Source organism: Cricetulus griseus, chromosome 6 (genome assembly GCF_003668045.3).
Source record: "Cricetulus griseus strain 17A/GY chromosome 6, alternate assembly CriGri-PICRH-1.0, whole genome shotgun sequence".
Taxonomy (NCBI): domain Eukaryota; kingdom Metazoa; phylum Chordata; class Mammalia; order Rodentia; family Cricetidae; genus Cricetulus; species Cricetulus griseus.
Window position 1 is genome coordinate 148,570,886 of NC_048599.1, and position 13,881 is coordinate 148,584,766.

The 13,881-nt window shown below is 42.8% G+C and overlaps 2 protein-coding genes across 3 annotated transcripts in view; both read right to left on the reverse strand.

Moving 5' to 3' along the window:
• The window catches only part of Dennd1a (DENN domain containing 1A), a 1,920,886-nt gene that overhangs the window by 942,264 nt on the left and 964,741 nt on the right, over nt 1-13,881 (reverse strand).
• On the reverse strand, nt 5,830-13,534 carry Pdcl (phosducin like). 2 transcript variants are annotated; one of them, XM_027423592.2, is made up of 4 exons: nt 13,397-13,534; nt 11,844-12,020; nt 10,081-10,262; nt 5,830-8,146 (listed from the first exon to the last, which is right to left on the reverse strand). In XM_027423592.2, exons 2-4 carry the CDS (start codon nt 12,013-12,015, stop codon nt 7,595-7,597), a joined length of 906 nt encoding a protein of 301 aa, XP_027279393.1. In that variant the 5' UTR covers nt 12,016-12,020; nt 13,397-13,534; the 3' UTR covers nt 5,830-7,594. The 2 variants fall into 2 exon arrangements, with proteins under 2 accessions (XP_027279393.1, XP_035302895.1); XM_035447004.1 differs by lacking the exon at nt 13,397-13,534 and adding an exon at nt 12,769-12,972.

Sequence of the window (13,881 nt, forward strand, 5' to 3'; positions counted from 1 at the left end):
CAAACAAAAAAAAATTTAAAAAGTTAGGAAGGAAAAGAGCTGAAACAAATAGTTCTCAGATTCTGTGTCTGTCCGTCTGTTTCCCTCACTCCCTCCCCCCTCTCTCCCTCCATCACTACCCCCCTCCTGGTATTGGACTAAAAGACTCATTCACATGTGCTGGGCAAGTGTTCTACTACTGAGCTACATCCCAATGCTCTTTGGAAAAAATTAAATTAAGATGGCATTTCATTAGGTTGTTCAGGTTGGCTTTGAACTCACTTTGTAGCCAAGGGTGGTCTTAAACTTGAATTTCTGTCTCTGCCTCCTGAGTAGCTGGGGTTATAGGCCTACCTCACCAGGCACACTTCCCTGGATTGTCCTTTTAGTTATGAAACTGGGGGAAGGAAAGATATTTGTCTATCACAAACTATATCTACTGGTCCTCCAGATTTCTGTTCTAGAATAAAGGCTATCCTTCCCTGACCCTTTCTTTCTGTGCCTCATGAAAACAGAGAAACAAGGCCCAGGCTATTCAATCAATCAAAATGTGCAATCTACTATTTGATCAAACACTAATTTAGGTGTTAAATGAAAGTGTTTGACATTCATTAATTTCTATAGTAAAAGAAATTATCCTTTCTTTTAGCACAAGTACATCTCACTTAATCTGCTAAAAGGCCTTAAAAAGAACAGAGGTTTCCCATAAGGTGAAGAAACCCTGTTCTATTGGACAGCAGTGTGATTCCCAGAGTCCCACCTACTCTCTTGACTCTCACTAGAGATTCTGACTTACCTAACCCCATAAGGGCACAAGCCATATCCTTGCTCTTAATATATGTCTCCTGGAAGACCTATTTCTTTTCTTCTACTTTTACTGGTGTGTATTAAGTATGCAAAAAAGGGTTATATCATATTTTCAGACACCTATATAACACATTTTGATTATATCCACCCTATTATTCCCTAGTAAGATCCTCATCTATTTCTTTTAATTTTTAGTTCTCCTTCCACTGTCCTGATTTTCTTTTTCTCAATTCCAAGAATGACAGGACATGTGATGTTTGTCCCTCTGAGTCTGGTTTATGTAATATCATGGCTTCCACTTTCATCCATTTTCTTCAGAATGATGGAGTTTTGTTTTCTTCTCTTCTGTAGCCATTTAATACTTCACTGGGAGTATGCATTTGTGCACACATACACATGTATTTATGTAGGTGGCACATCTTCCTTATTTATTCAGCCACTGCCAGGCCCCTAGGCATATTCTGTAAGTTGGCTATTATGAATAGTGCCATGACAGACGTGAACTCGTGGCTGTCCCTGAGTTCAAATGTTGCCTTTGACTCCTTCAGGTATATACCCAGGAGCAGCATGACTGGGTCATATAGGTCTATCTTTAGTTTTTCAAGGAACCCCCATGTTGATTTCTACAATAGTTGAACTAGTTTACCTTCTCATCAGCAGTACATAAGGGATCCTTTGGCCAAAGTGCCATACTCCTCAACAGCCATTTAGGGGGTTATTTATTGACAGACAGACAGACAGAGAGAGAGAGAGAGAGAGAGAGAGAGAGAGAGAGAGAGAGAGTGCTGATGTGCATATGAGGGTAAAATGACAAATTTCAGGAGTTGATTCTCTGCTTCTACAATGGGGCTCCAGGGATGAAACTCCAGTCCTTGGGCATTGGATTGGTTAAGTGCCCTACTGATCTGTTTTTTAAGTAGCCCATGCTGTCCTTGAACTCATGGCAATGCTTTTTTACCTTGGCTCCCAAGTACTGGGATTATAGGTAGGAAGTACCACACTTGACATCGCTTTTATTTTCTTGGTAATAGCCATTCTGCTTAGGGTAAGACAGAATCTCAGTGTAGTTTTGATTTGTATTTTCCTGATGGCTAAAGATGTAGAACACCGAAACTAGATTCCTACCTCTCAGCCTGTTCAAATATCCACCCAAATAGGTCAAATACTCTAAAGGTCAAACTGAAACTTTGAAATCATTGGGGGGGGGGGACACTCCAAGACATGGGTATAAGCAGACTTTCTCAAAAGGATTGTAACTCCAGTATCAGATTTCCTGCATGTAGTTTATGAGTATGGCTGTACATAAAGATATGAGGATGAAGACCAGGAGATGATGTCAGGAATATGGGACAGTTACCAAGGGAAACTGCAAGTGAGAGGTGTCATGTGTGCTATAATCAGCAGAGCCATAAGGGTGGGACTATCTAAGTCTTTTGGAACCCAGATAATACCACCACTCCCCCAAATGCCAGATATGGGAGCATGGGCATTGGTTTTCCCATGCTGGGTTCAGTCTTGCTTTGGTCTAGTATTCCTTGCTATGTCCCCATTTTCCTCTTTGGAGTAGGGATAATTACTCTGTGCCATTGTATATTGAAAAATCTACAAGTTTGTTTTTTTGTAGAGACTCATAATTAATATATGGCAGCAAGAAATTAAACCAGGCTTGGGATGGAAGTGCCACAGCCAGATTGAGGCTGTGACAATTTAATTGAGAACAATCAGAGACAGAATACAGTGGCAATTGTAGTTGTAGTTGCCAGAATAAAATGATGTTTCCAAGCTATACTGGGTACACAAGATTGATGTCTAAGAGCAATTGTCCCGGCCAGCTTCCATGCTTCCTTGACTACTAAGAGATCATACAAAGAAACACAAATCCTGAATGCTTAACTGCCTGAGAGATTGCCTCAGTTTCTCGGGAACTGAAAGGCACACAGTGCCCAGGAGTGATAGACTCTAACCTGAAAAACCTATGATGCATGCCTCTCAAGGCAGCTAGGCCAGGACCCCTCCAGTGATGTACCTCCTACAGCAAAGCCAAACCTCCTAACCTTCCCCAAACAGTTTCACCAATGGGGGCAAAGTGGTCAAATGCTTGAGGGTCATGTCTCATTCAAAGCACCACAGAACTCATGGGGCCAGGTGCTACTGATCTACTGGCCACAGACAATCCAGTAGAGGGAAAGCATGGTATCCATTTGTATATCCATCGGCGAGCCCACTAGGCTCTGATGGGTAATTCTAAATTCAGGATCACACAGGTATTGCTGGAATTTCTTTCCAGCCAGGTCCTGCCACCCTTCAGCCCCAACCCCTGAATTAGATCTATGGAACACTAAACAAAACCAAAATTAGTGAACAGGGGAAAGAGACATTGGGGAGGGGTGGTACTTTTAGAGGGTGGAAAGGAAATTGGAGGGGAGGACCAGAATACATATGAAATACAAGAATACACGTATGAAAGAATAAAATGATGGCCATAGGCCTATGGGGAAGATAGGCTGGAATGTCAGGGCTTCAGTGAAAAAATGTCCCCCAGGCTTGTGTCCAAACACTTGGCTCCCAGCTGGTAGCACTATTTTGTAAGACCTTCTGATATGAGGGTTACCTGGCAGATGTGCCACCATTAAGGCCATGGAGTGGCTGGTTTCAGAACTAATTCAGGTCTCCCTGACTAGTGCAATATGACACTCAGCCACCATATGCTGCCACCAATAGAACTACCTGGTGCCTTGCCTTCCCACTATAATGACCTGTATCCCTCAGACTGTGAGCCAAAATAAATCCTTCATCCTCATTGCTTTCATGTTCTTGTTCTTATCTTCTAAAATACCCATGTTACTTTTGCTATACCCAAATGCTATACAGCATTCTAGTGCATTCCCCATTACATGCCTATTCCTTTTATTTTAGAATTTTGTTCTTGAAAGTTAAGGTTCTGTTTGAATTTTTCATTCCAACAGAAAATAGGTTTATAAAACTATAAATGCACTCTGCTGGGGGAGAAAAGCTATCAATAGTCTTATTAAGCTAGGGACCCTGCATGCTACACTAACGACCTGGAAAGCAAGACTGTTATAATCAACTTCTTACTGACTACATTTGAGGCCCACTTCACAGGAGGGAATTCATATCTATTACTGCAAACCTAGCCAAAAGCCCATGGCTGAGGAAGTCATAAGCCCTGGAGGTTATTTGTGTTAGTTAATTTTTTGTTTGCTTGGTAACTGAACACAAGCTGGAGTCATCAGGGAAAGCAGAACCTCAATTGAGAAAATGCCCCCCAGGAAAAAAACTGACCTGTAGGTAAGAGTATGCGGCATTTTCTTGATTAATGATTGATGTGAGTGGGCCCAGCCACTGCAGGCGGTGCCACCTGTGAGCAGGCTGAGCAAGCCACAGAGAGAAAACCAGGAAGTGGTGTTCCCATTTCACTTCCTGCCTCCAGGTTCCTGTCTTGAGTTCCCTTAGTGGGGGATTGTAAACTGTAAATTGGTATTCTTTTTAATTTTATTTTATTGGTATTTTGCCTATAAACACGTCTGTGAGAGGGTACTGGATCCTGAAGTTACACCCAGTTGTGAGCTGCCATATGAGTACTGGGAATTGAACCTGGGTCCTCTAAAAGAGCAGTGTTCTTAACCGCTGAGCCACTTCTCCAGTCCCCCATAATCAGTAAATTGAAATAATGCCTTTTTTCCCCACCTTGCTTCTAGTTGTGGTGTTTATCACAGCAATAGAAAGCAAATTATAATATTATTAACATTGCCAATCAAGATGTGCCCACTCGTGAAATAGTAGCATGACTGTTATCAAACCACTTTCTTACTGAATTTGAGGCTCAACTCCACAGAAGGAATTTAAGTCTGGTACTGCAAATTTAGTCAAAAGCCCAGGCAGGACCAGAATGTCACAGACCCTACTACTGTTGCTTTGCTAAAGTCATGCTGCCAAACTGCCTCCTATTTGTCCATACCCGTAGATTATCGCTGCCCTCAGCCTTGATCAGAGAAGCTCCAGTGCACAGCAAACAATGGCTAATGCAGACAAAATGTTGAGAATGACTGCTAAGTGCTTACCCTAAACAGGGCATCCATATCAACCCCTCCAAGGCTCAGTAAACTTTGCAGTAAGAATGTAAAAGCTACATGGGAAGGAGTGATGTGAATGTTATCTTCATAGACTGTTACACCATGAAATGACAGTAATTAACATCTGCACAAGACTTAGCCCATCAACATCTCATCATAAATAGGGGAGAGGGTGGTGAGGTCCTACCCATCTCTCTGGAAGATACAGGCAGTTAATATTTGCTTAGTGGATAATCCTTACTAAGTTGCCTTACTCAAGTAAATAACATGCCCACCCATGCTCATGTAAGCAATTACGTGCAATGGAGAGTAAACACACGTAAACACACACACACACACACACACACACACACACACACACACACACACACACACACACACACACACACACACACGAAAGTCGGAAGCAGATTCACTGCAAAGGGGTTCAGTGGGAGGGTGTTGGAAATCGGAGATCTGATATATATGAAATTGTGAAAAAATAATTAGATCATGGATGAGAGAGGAGGTCATGAGGCCAACCTTTCCTAAGGAGCTACTGTCAGTTAATGGTTGCTGAGGGAAGGGGTGACATTTTCTTCAGTAGTGTAGCTGCTGCTAAGTTGCCCATGATCCAGTCAATAACCCCTCACTCACAAGTTCATGTAAACAGCTAAACTCAGTGGATCATCAAAACCCAAATACATCAAAGTAGAACTATTTGGGAAGAAGCTCAGCAGGAGTGGGAGGAAGACAAGAGAAGGTGGTGGGGATAACATAATCAAAATGCATTATATTTGTGTATGAAATTATCAAAAAATAATTTTGTAAAGAAAAAAATACTTTAAAATGTTCCTGCCCATTTTCCCAGCAACTCTTGTAGGCATCTGTGATCCAAAACACAGTACAAGTCACAAAGATGTTAAGTGCCTAAGCAAAACGCTGGTAATTTAAATATCTAATACAGGGGCTGGCTCAACATGGTATGGTTTATTCAAACAGTGAATTATAAAGCCACTGATTTATTCCAAGCTTTTACAATATACCAAAGTATTTTAGTATGTACTACTCATAAGGTAGAATACAGAATTCCATAACTGAAAAAGACTAGAAAGAAATAAAAAAATAAACTAGAACACTGACATCAGTCATCTCTGCTCCTAATGATTTTCTTGACTTCTATAATGAGCTCTTTAGTCAGCAAAATGACAGACTGTTTTTGATGATTAAATCCAACAGGTACGTTCAAGACTCATTTACAGTTAGCTTCTGAGCAACCAAAAAACCCCACTGTGAACACTAAAGCTAATTTTACTTCCTGGTTATATTTAATTTCCCCCTGATACTAGGACATTTAATTTAAGAAAGAATCAAAAGGAAATAAAAACTTGAATGACAATGAATTATATAAATATATACATATACATAAAGCTAGAAAGAGATCTGTAAAAATGATGACAGGAATTATTACTAGTAAAATTTTATGGCTTTTAAATATCTTTTTAGCTTAGATTCTATTATATGTTCTACAATGAACACATTGCTTTCATAATAATAAAATGTTGGCCATCTTCCTACAAAATAACTGCCAAGCAGATTACAGTGTATCTGTCAATGGACTATTAAAATGTTACAGAAGAGTATTTACTAATATGAAAAAAATTCCGATGTTAGTAGCTGACCATACATTAGACAGTATGCTCAAAATGATCCCAATGCCATTTAAAAACAAACAAAAGCCTTTTAATACATTAAAAAAAACCTACATATGAAATATATCAAAACCTAGGGTTTAGGTGGTAGAATTATAGATATACATTTTAAGCCACTTTTGCATCGGTATTTTGGCCAATTCTATTAAATATGATTTTTTTCTAATATGCAAAAAAAAAGCTTTTTAAAAAAATCTAGGTTAAAAAAGAAGTTACCTTCTTACGTAACAGGAATAGATGCTGATATGAAGAACAGAAAGGTCCTCCTACTGAGGCTTCAAACTCTACCCACACCAGTGTCAGTCAGCAGGACACTTGTCTTCCAGCTTCATAAGAGCAGTCGGCAAAAGCCATTCTTCCTGCTCATACTTCACCATGCTAGTCTGAATCACTGCTCCCTCAGCAGAGGCCACTGCCAATGACAGCACCAGGATTCTGAAATCTTGTGTTTGTTTCTTTTCACAACGCTGGGAATCAGGTATCTTGGGGCCCTGTATATGCTCGGTAAATATTCACCACTGAGCTACATTCCCAACATTGAATGGAGCCTCTAAGTCAGACCTGGTAGAGAAGGATCTAGAGGGAAAAAAAGTAGAGCTGAGTCTGATTACAAGTAAACATGATTTTCAATCAAGTGATTGTGGAAATGCACTATTAATATTGCACATAACACTCACTAGGGAATTCTACTCTCAGACCTGGTAGAATTCTGAGGTCACCAGAAGACAATTTTCAAGACATTGCCTAAAAGGGTGTCATGTCAATATTGACTAGAAACAGTATCAGAGATGTCACGCTAGAGAAGTAAACAGCTCAAAAGTCTAGCTTCCTGCTTATATAATTTGCTAGTCACAAAGTGAGTCAGCATTCTGATTTAATCTAAGAATTTCTTGACTTTCCATATACTAAATGAGACTACGAAGGACAGCTGTAAAGCCAGAAGACACAGGAAGGACAGAAATAAAAACAGACATGTGTCCTCCAGCCCAAACAATGAGATAGCTATGGAACTAGATTATCAGTTCAATCTATTTCCAGATCGCTGTCTTCACTATGACAGGTGGCAGAGTTTCGCACAGATGTCAGCACCAAGACTTCCTTTTCTGGGAGTAAACCAAATTCCTGTAGGAAAGCTTCAAGGTCTACAGCAAAGAAATCTTCCCCCAGCTGGTCAGTGACACGAACAAAATTGCCAATCAATTCACCCGCCTTGTAAATGAGCAAAGCAGGAAGGGCATTCCGGGTAAAACGACTGCTGGCCCCAATAACCGAACTCTTCACTCGGCAGAATTTGACAGCCGGGTACTCTGTGGCAAGGCAGATCATGCAGCCATTCATGGCTTCGGTCCCCGGGATGCCATCTTCATAAATATGAACCATGATAAGGGTGTTTTTCTGTTCTTTATCGATCATGTCTAAAAACCCTTCTCCGCTGGGGATCTCAAAAACTTGCTTGAACTGGGGCCCTTTCTGAAACTGCTGCCGCATCTCTTCCATTCTCTGTTTTCGGTACTGCTGCAGGAACTCTTCGTCATCCAGGTTCTTGTCCACTGTAGCAAACTCCTTCAGAGTCATCTGCAGGAAGACCAAGGAGTGAACAAAGACAGACACTGAACAGTTTCATGTGGATACGCACCCTGTACTTAGAATACATGAGGCACCATGTTAATGCCTTAGGCACATCATCTCATTTCTCTCTTATGTACAGAGATGTGTTATATGTGTACCATGTGCATGCTGGTGCCTGTGGAAACCAGAAGAGGGCACTGGATCCCCTGAACTAGAGTTATGGATGACTGTGAACCACTAGGTAGGTACTGGGAATCAAATCCAGGTCCTCTGCAAGAACATACACACTTAACCACTGAGCCAGTTCTTCAACACCAACTTTTTCTTTTTTTTAAAACAGGGTTTCCCTATGTAGAATAGGCTAGCCTAGCACACTATATAGAACAGACTGGCTTTAAACTACCAATCCTCCCATTTTAAGGTCCCATGAACTACTAGGCCCAGCTTTTTTATTTGCTAGTCAACTGACTGTAGTTGTCTTGCTTCTGTAGCAGCAGTTGTGGGTATCTTGTAATATGCTTTTGTCTCTAGTTAATATTAACAATACTTTATAATGACTAGGTGTGGTGGGGAACACCTTTAATCCCAGCACTCAGGAGGCAGAGGCTGTTGGATCTCTGTGAGTTCCAGCCTGGTTTACATAATGAGTCTAGGCCAGCACAGTGAGACTCTGTCTCAAAAAAATCAAAACAAAACAATAACAAAAACCATTTCCTCATGTTTCCAAACACTTTTATAAATTGATATACATATGTTATACTTACTCTTTCCCCCAGCCTCATTTCTACTAAGCAAGCAGCTTCCAGTTTTGGTGTACTACAGGCAACTCAACAGGATAGGGACAGAATCTCTCAAATCTGACCTATGTGGTCATATGACTGTTGCTTAGTTCTGATCTCAGTGGCTGTGAACAGCAGACACAGTATGCTACAGCCAGCTTCCCCAACAGATATCTTCTTTCTCCTGGCCTGGTGCAGCAAAACATCTCTGCCTAATCTATACAGACGAAGTACCACACTAGAGCAGAACACTGGGTCAGTACTGTGTCATAACTAACCAGCACCCTTCTAAACTCTGTCTTATTACCAATCTTCTTCTCATCACTCTAACCTCAGACTAGACAGTTAGCTTGGCCAATCTCACTGGGTCTCTTAGCTGATACAGCCTTTGTCTAGGTTGTATGTCCTGAAATCATTCCCTGGTCAAACAATCAACTCTTGGCTTAATGCTTTGTCTGCACCTTTATGTTGTGGTATTTTTAAGTGTAATTTGCCATCACTGTGTGTGCATATGCACACACATGTGAACAAGTGTGCACGAGTGGGTGCATGTGCTTCCATACGCAGGTGGAGGTCAGAGGGCAGCTCTGTGGATCCGGTTCTCTCCTGCACCTTTACATGGCTTCATGGGTTCTGGTGAACTCAGGTCACCAGGCTTGCACAGCAAGCACCTTTCCCCACTGAGCCTTCTCACTGGCCCCTGTGCTTGATTTTTAGCTTTAAGCCACAGCTAATTGATTTCAGGCACTACTGGACATTTCTTCCATGGTCAGAGGGAACAAGAGAGACCTTTAATTTTGATAAGGTTGGAAGGTGTCAGGGACCCTGGGCTCAAATATCTTCTAGAATGTCTGTTCTACTGTACTGCCTCTACAAAATAAATGCTTAAGAATATGATTAAGAAACCAATTATGCTCCACACTTTCAACAGGCCAGTCCCTAAGACGAGTATTTGACCTGCAGAACCCTGGGGAGAGAAGGGTAATGACCTCATTTAGCCAAAGCAGGCTGAGACCAAGCCCAGACTCACCCTGAGTTATGACAGGGCTCTCCCCTTTGCCATGCACTGCAAAGCTTCTCAGAAGCAAACCCAACTTCCTCCCTTTCCTGAATCACCAAGCTCACTTCCAGCACAACAGAAACGTCTGAGGATGCCACTACCTTCCCACTGATTTTCTCCTGGAGGTCCTTCTGCTTCTTTTGTTCCTCCTCTTCATCTAGATTGGACCTGCAGGTCATAGATAGCTTTTTGATCAGCCGTTCCATCTCCCGGCACTGCTCCTCCCTCTGCTCTGTCTCCAACTGCTTGAAGCGGCGCCAGTCATTGATCACACCTTTTGGGCCTGAGTAGGGCAAACATGACCAAGAACAGACAGGGGCTTTGGACCAGCTGACATCTGTAAACAGGAACTTACATCTGCATGAAGCTTGTTCTATCTATGACACAGGAGGAGCATCCATATACCCTTACACAGGGCAGAATGTTCTACATACCGTGAGGTCTACTACAGCATAGTTTGCAAGAATTAAATGGCCAACCTAATGCCCAACATTGTACAAATTATTATTCATCTACCCAAAGGTAAATAAAGAAACATTTAAGAAGAGCAAGGTAATTCTAGACAGTTTGGTGGCCAATACCTGCAATGCAAGCATTCTACAATCAGGAAGATCACATGTTCATGGTCAGCCTGAGCTATAAAAAGAACCTTCCTTCAAAAACCAAGGGCTGGGAATGTAGTTCAGCTGTAGAGTACTAACCAAGAATTTACCATGCCCTGGACTTGATCCCCAGCACCAAAAGGCAAGACAGGGCAGGATGAGACAGTAGTACAATTCATGACATGAAAGATAGTCCAAAAATATTAGGAAAAAAAAACAATGACAAGTTAGGCATAGTGGTGCATGCCAGGAGTATGCCAGGAATCCCTCCCTACTAGAGAAGCTGAGGACAGAGGATCATTTGAGATCAGGAGTTCAAGGTCAGCCTAGCAATATAGTGAGACTCTTCTCTCAAAAAAAAAAAAAAAAAAAAAAAAAAAAAAAAAAAAAAGCTATTTCTTATCCAACAAGATGGCACCAATTTAGAAAGTTGTTAACACAGTATAAGAAAAAGTGTAAGGAAAAATATTGTATTGATGGAAGCTGGGCATTGGTGGCGCATACCTTTAATCTCAGCACTCAGGAGGCAGAGGCAGGATCTCTGTGAGTTCGAAGCCAGCCTGGTCTCCAGAGTGAGTTCCAGGACAGCCAAGACTACACAGAGAAACCCTGTCTCCAAAAGTAAAAATTGTATTGATGGCTGAACTCTAAGCACCACCTCAACTTACAGCACTGACAATATTGAGCCATTAAAGTGGACTAGTGGTAGAACACTTGCATAGCATGAAGGAAGCCCTTGGTCCAACTCCAGAAATAGAAAATTAAAAACTAAAAACAATACACAATAGTGTAGAAGGCACTGAGGTTGCTCAGCAATAAGGACCTGCAATCTAAGCCTGGCAACCTGAGGAAACTTCCTGGAATTTAACTGCAAAGGTAGGAGAATCAACTCCAAAAAGCTCTCCTCTTATCTATATATTGGCATTTTGGAATATGTGCCCATGCACACTGATCGTGCATATACATGCAATAATAAATTTTAATTTAAAAAATAGTGTACATATGCCATTTCTAGGAACTAACTCTACCAGTACACTCACATGTGTGACTAATGGGTTCTCAGAACCCTGTCCAGCCATTCCCTGCCATGCTGATATACATACAGATTTGCATTGTATAGAGGAAGGGCTAGAAGCAAGCACAATGAACAACAACACTGGGAAGTCTCTGGAGTTGGGCAAAGGAGAGCAGGAGCTTCTAGCTGATGCACACTTTATTGGGCACTTTTGAGCCAGTTTCTAGAGCTCGGAACCTTCCAGTACCTGTATTGATTGAAATGCCTTCGCTGGCCAGCTCAGCTTCCACAGGTATGGAGCTGCTGGCTGGGGCTCCACTGTCTCCGTCTCTGTCTTCATGGTCACTGTCCTCATCCTCGCTGGTGCTGTAGTAATACTGTAGTTTCTCCCCCAGCAGCTTATCATCCAGGGTTGTCATGGTGCCTGCAAGAGGGCAATGTACCAGGGATTGTTTTGCTGGCTTGAGCAAGGACATGAATCTGAACCATAAGAGGTTCACTTGTGCTGACATCCGAAAACTTAAAGAATCTAAAGTGTTTTCATAAGCAAAATTTCAACAAACCCAACCCTGGCTTTACGCCATAGTTTACCAGGCTTCTGTTATAGAAAGCAAAACTGAGGCCTAGATCAAAAATATTTCTTTCCCAAACTAAGCAACAAGATTTAAACAATAATCAAATGTTTAAAGAACATCTAAGACCCAGATATTTGGGGGGAAAGGTATAGTTCAGTTTCTTAAAAGTCTGACGATCCAGCAGGAATAATTAGAAAGAAAAAAAAAAAAAAACTCTGGGTGTAGTAGAACACACCTTTGATCCCAGCATTTCCAAGAAAGAGGCGGACAGATATCTGTGAATTCAAGACCAGCCTACTCTGCAATGCTGGTTCCAGGATAGCCAAGGCTACACAGAGAAACTGAGTCTCAACCCCGCCCCCCCCAAAAAAGGAAAGAAAGAATACAAAACAGCCTTTCCTCCAAGCATACAACACCATGCTTCAGGAGAGACTTAACACATGTCTTTTACACTACTACAATGTACCTGTCTCCCACAGGGCAGAAACCCAACACAGTTAAGACAGAGCACTATGCAGGCTGAGGGAAAGAAAACTTTAAAAAAAAAAAACAGAAACAAATAAACAAAAAAAAAAACCCTCTTTGTCAGGGACGCACCAGAAGGTCACAACGAGGTCCCTGAGAGACAGGGCCAGAAGAGGAGTGTGCTGAGGTGGCTGAGTTGGCAGAGAAGTACTGTGCACAGAGCAGAAGGTAAACATTAGGAGGGAAGAGCAAGAATGAGGTGGAGGATCATGAGGGCAGAGCTGAGGAGAAGGCAGTGAGACAGGCATGGCAAGAGAAAGACTTGAAGAAGAGGCAGGAAACAGGAGGGCAGGGCTGGGAGGAGGAGCAAAGAAGGGTGGGGCGGGCCAGAGCTTGGTTTAGGGACCAGGGAACAGGAGGAGTAGCGCAGAGCGCTGTGAGGAAGGGGCTGAGAAGGCGGAGCATATGGGGCGAGGCAGAGGACCAGGAGGGCGGGGCTGAGGAGGCGGGGCCGTGAAGAGAGCAGAGCCTGGCTGAGGAGGCCAGTGAGGAGTAAACTACAGAGGCGGAGCAGTGTGGAAGACAGGGCAGGAAGGGCACAGTGAGGACGGCGGTGCGAATGAAGGCCTCGCGAAGTCTCGAGGGGAGCCCGGAAGCAGGAATCCAGGGGCCCAGAGGCAAAGTGGTCAGGCCCCGGGCGCATACGCTGCCCCACCCATGTCCAGGCCCGCCGCTTCCTCCCGCTGACGCCTGCAGTTACCTCGACTCGCTCAGACGCGTTCCTCCGGACCAGCAGCTGCAGTCACCAGCAAAGAGCTCGCTGGGAGAAAGAGAAGTGCCTGAACACCCTGAGCGACAGAGCAAAGCTGCCGAGAGCGGACTATGCGGGCCAATCGGGCGGCCTTCCGGCGTCACGGCCGACGCGCGCTGCCCAATCACAGGAAGCTCAACCCGGCGTCTGAGGAGGAGCTACCGGTCCTATTTTAGGACAAAACACTTCGACATTAGGTTTGAACTATGAATTTTGTCAACCTTCCTTTCAAGTTTTGAAAGAAGTTCCAAATGCGTTTTCTTTGTTTTTTTTTTATCATGTCTATTAAAACGAAGAAATGTTTCAAAAACATTCATTTTGACCGGGCGGTGGTGGCACACACCTTTAATCCCAACACAGGACACAGAGGCAGGCAGATTTCTGTGAGTTCGAAGACAGCCTGGTCTACAAAGAGAGTTCCAGGACAGCTAGGA

Bases quoted from the DNA above. Each gene is read 5' to 3' on its own strand.
- Pdcl (XM_027423592.2), bottom strand. From the start codon at position 12,015: ATGACAACCCTGGATGATAAGCTGCTGGGGGAGAAACTACAGTATTAC. The intron at 10,263-11,843 runs GTACTGGAAGGT...TGCCCTACTCAG, and splicing joins AGGCATTTCAATCAATACAG to GCCCAAAAGGTGTGATCAAT. The intron at 8,147-10,080 runs GTAGTGGCATCC...GTCTTCCTGCAG, and splicing joins AGGAGAAAATCAGTGGGAAG to ATGACTCTGAAGGAGTTTGC.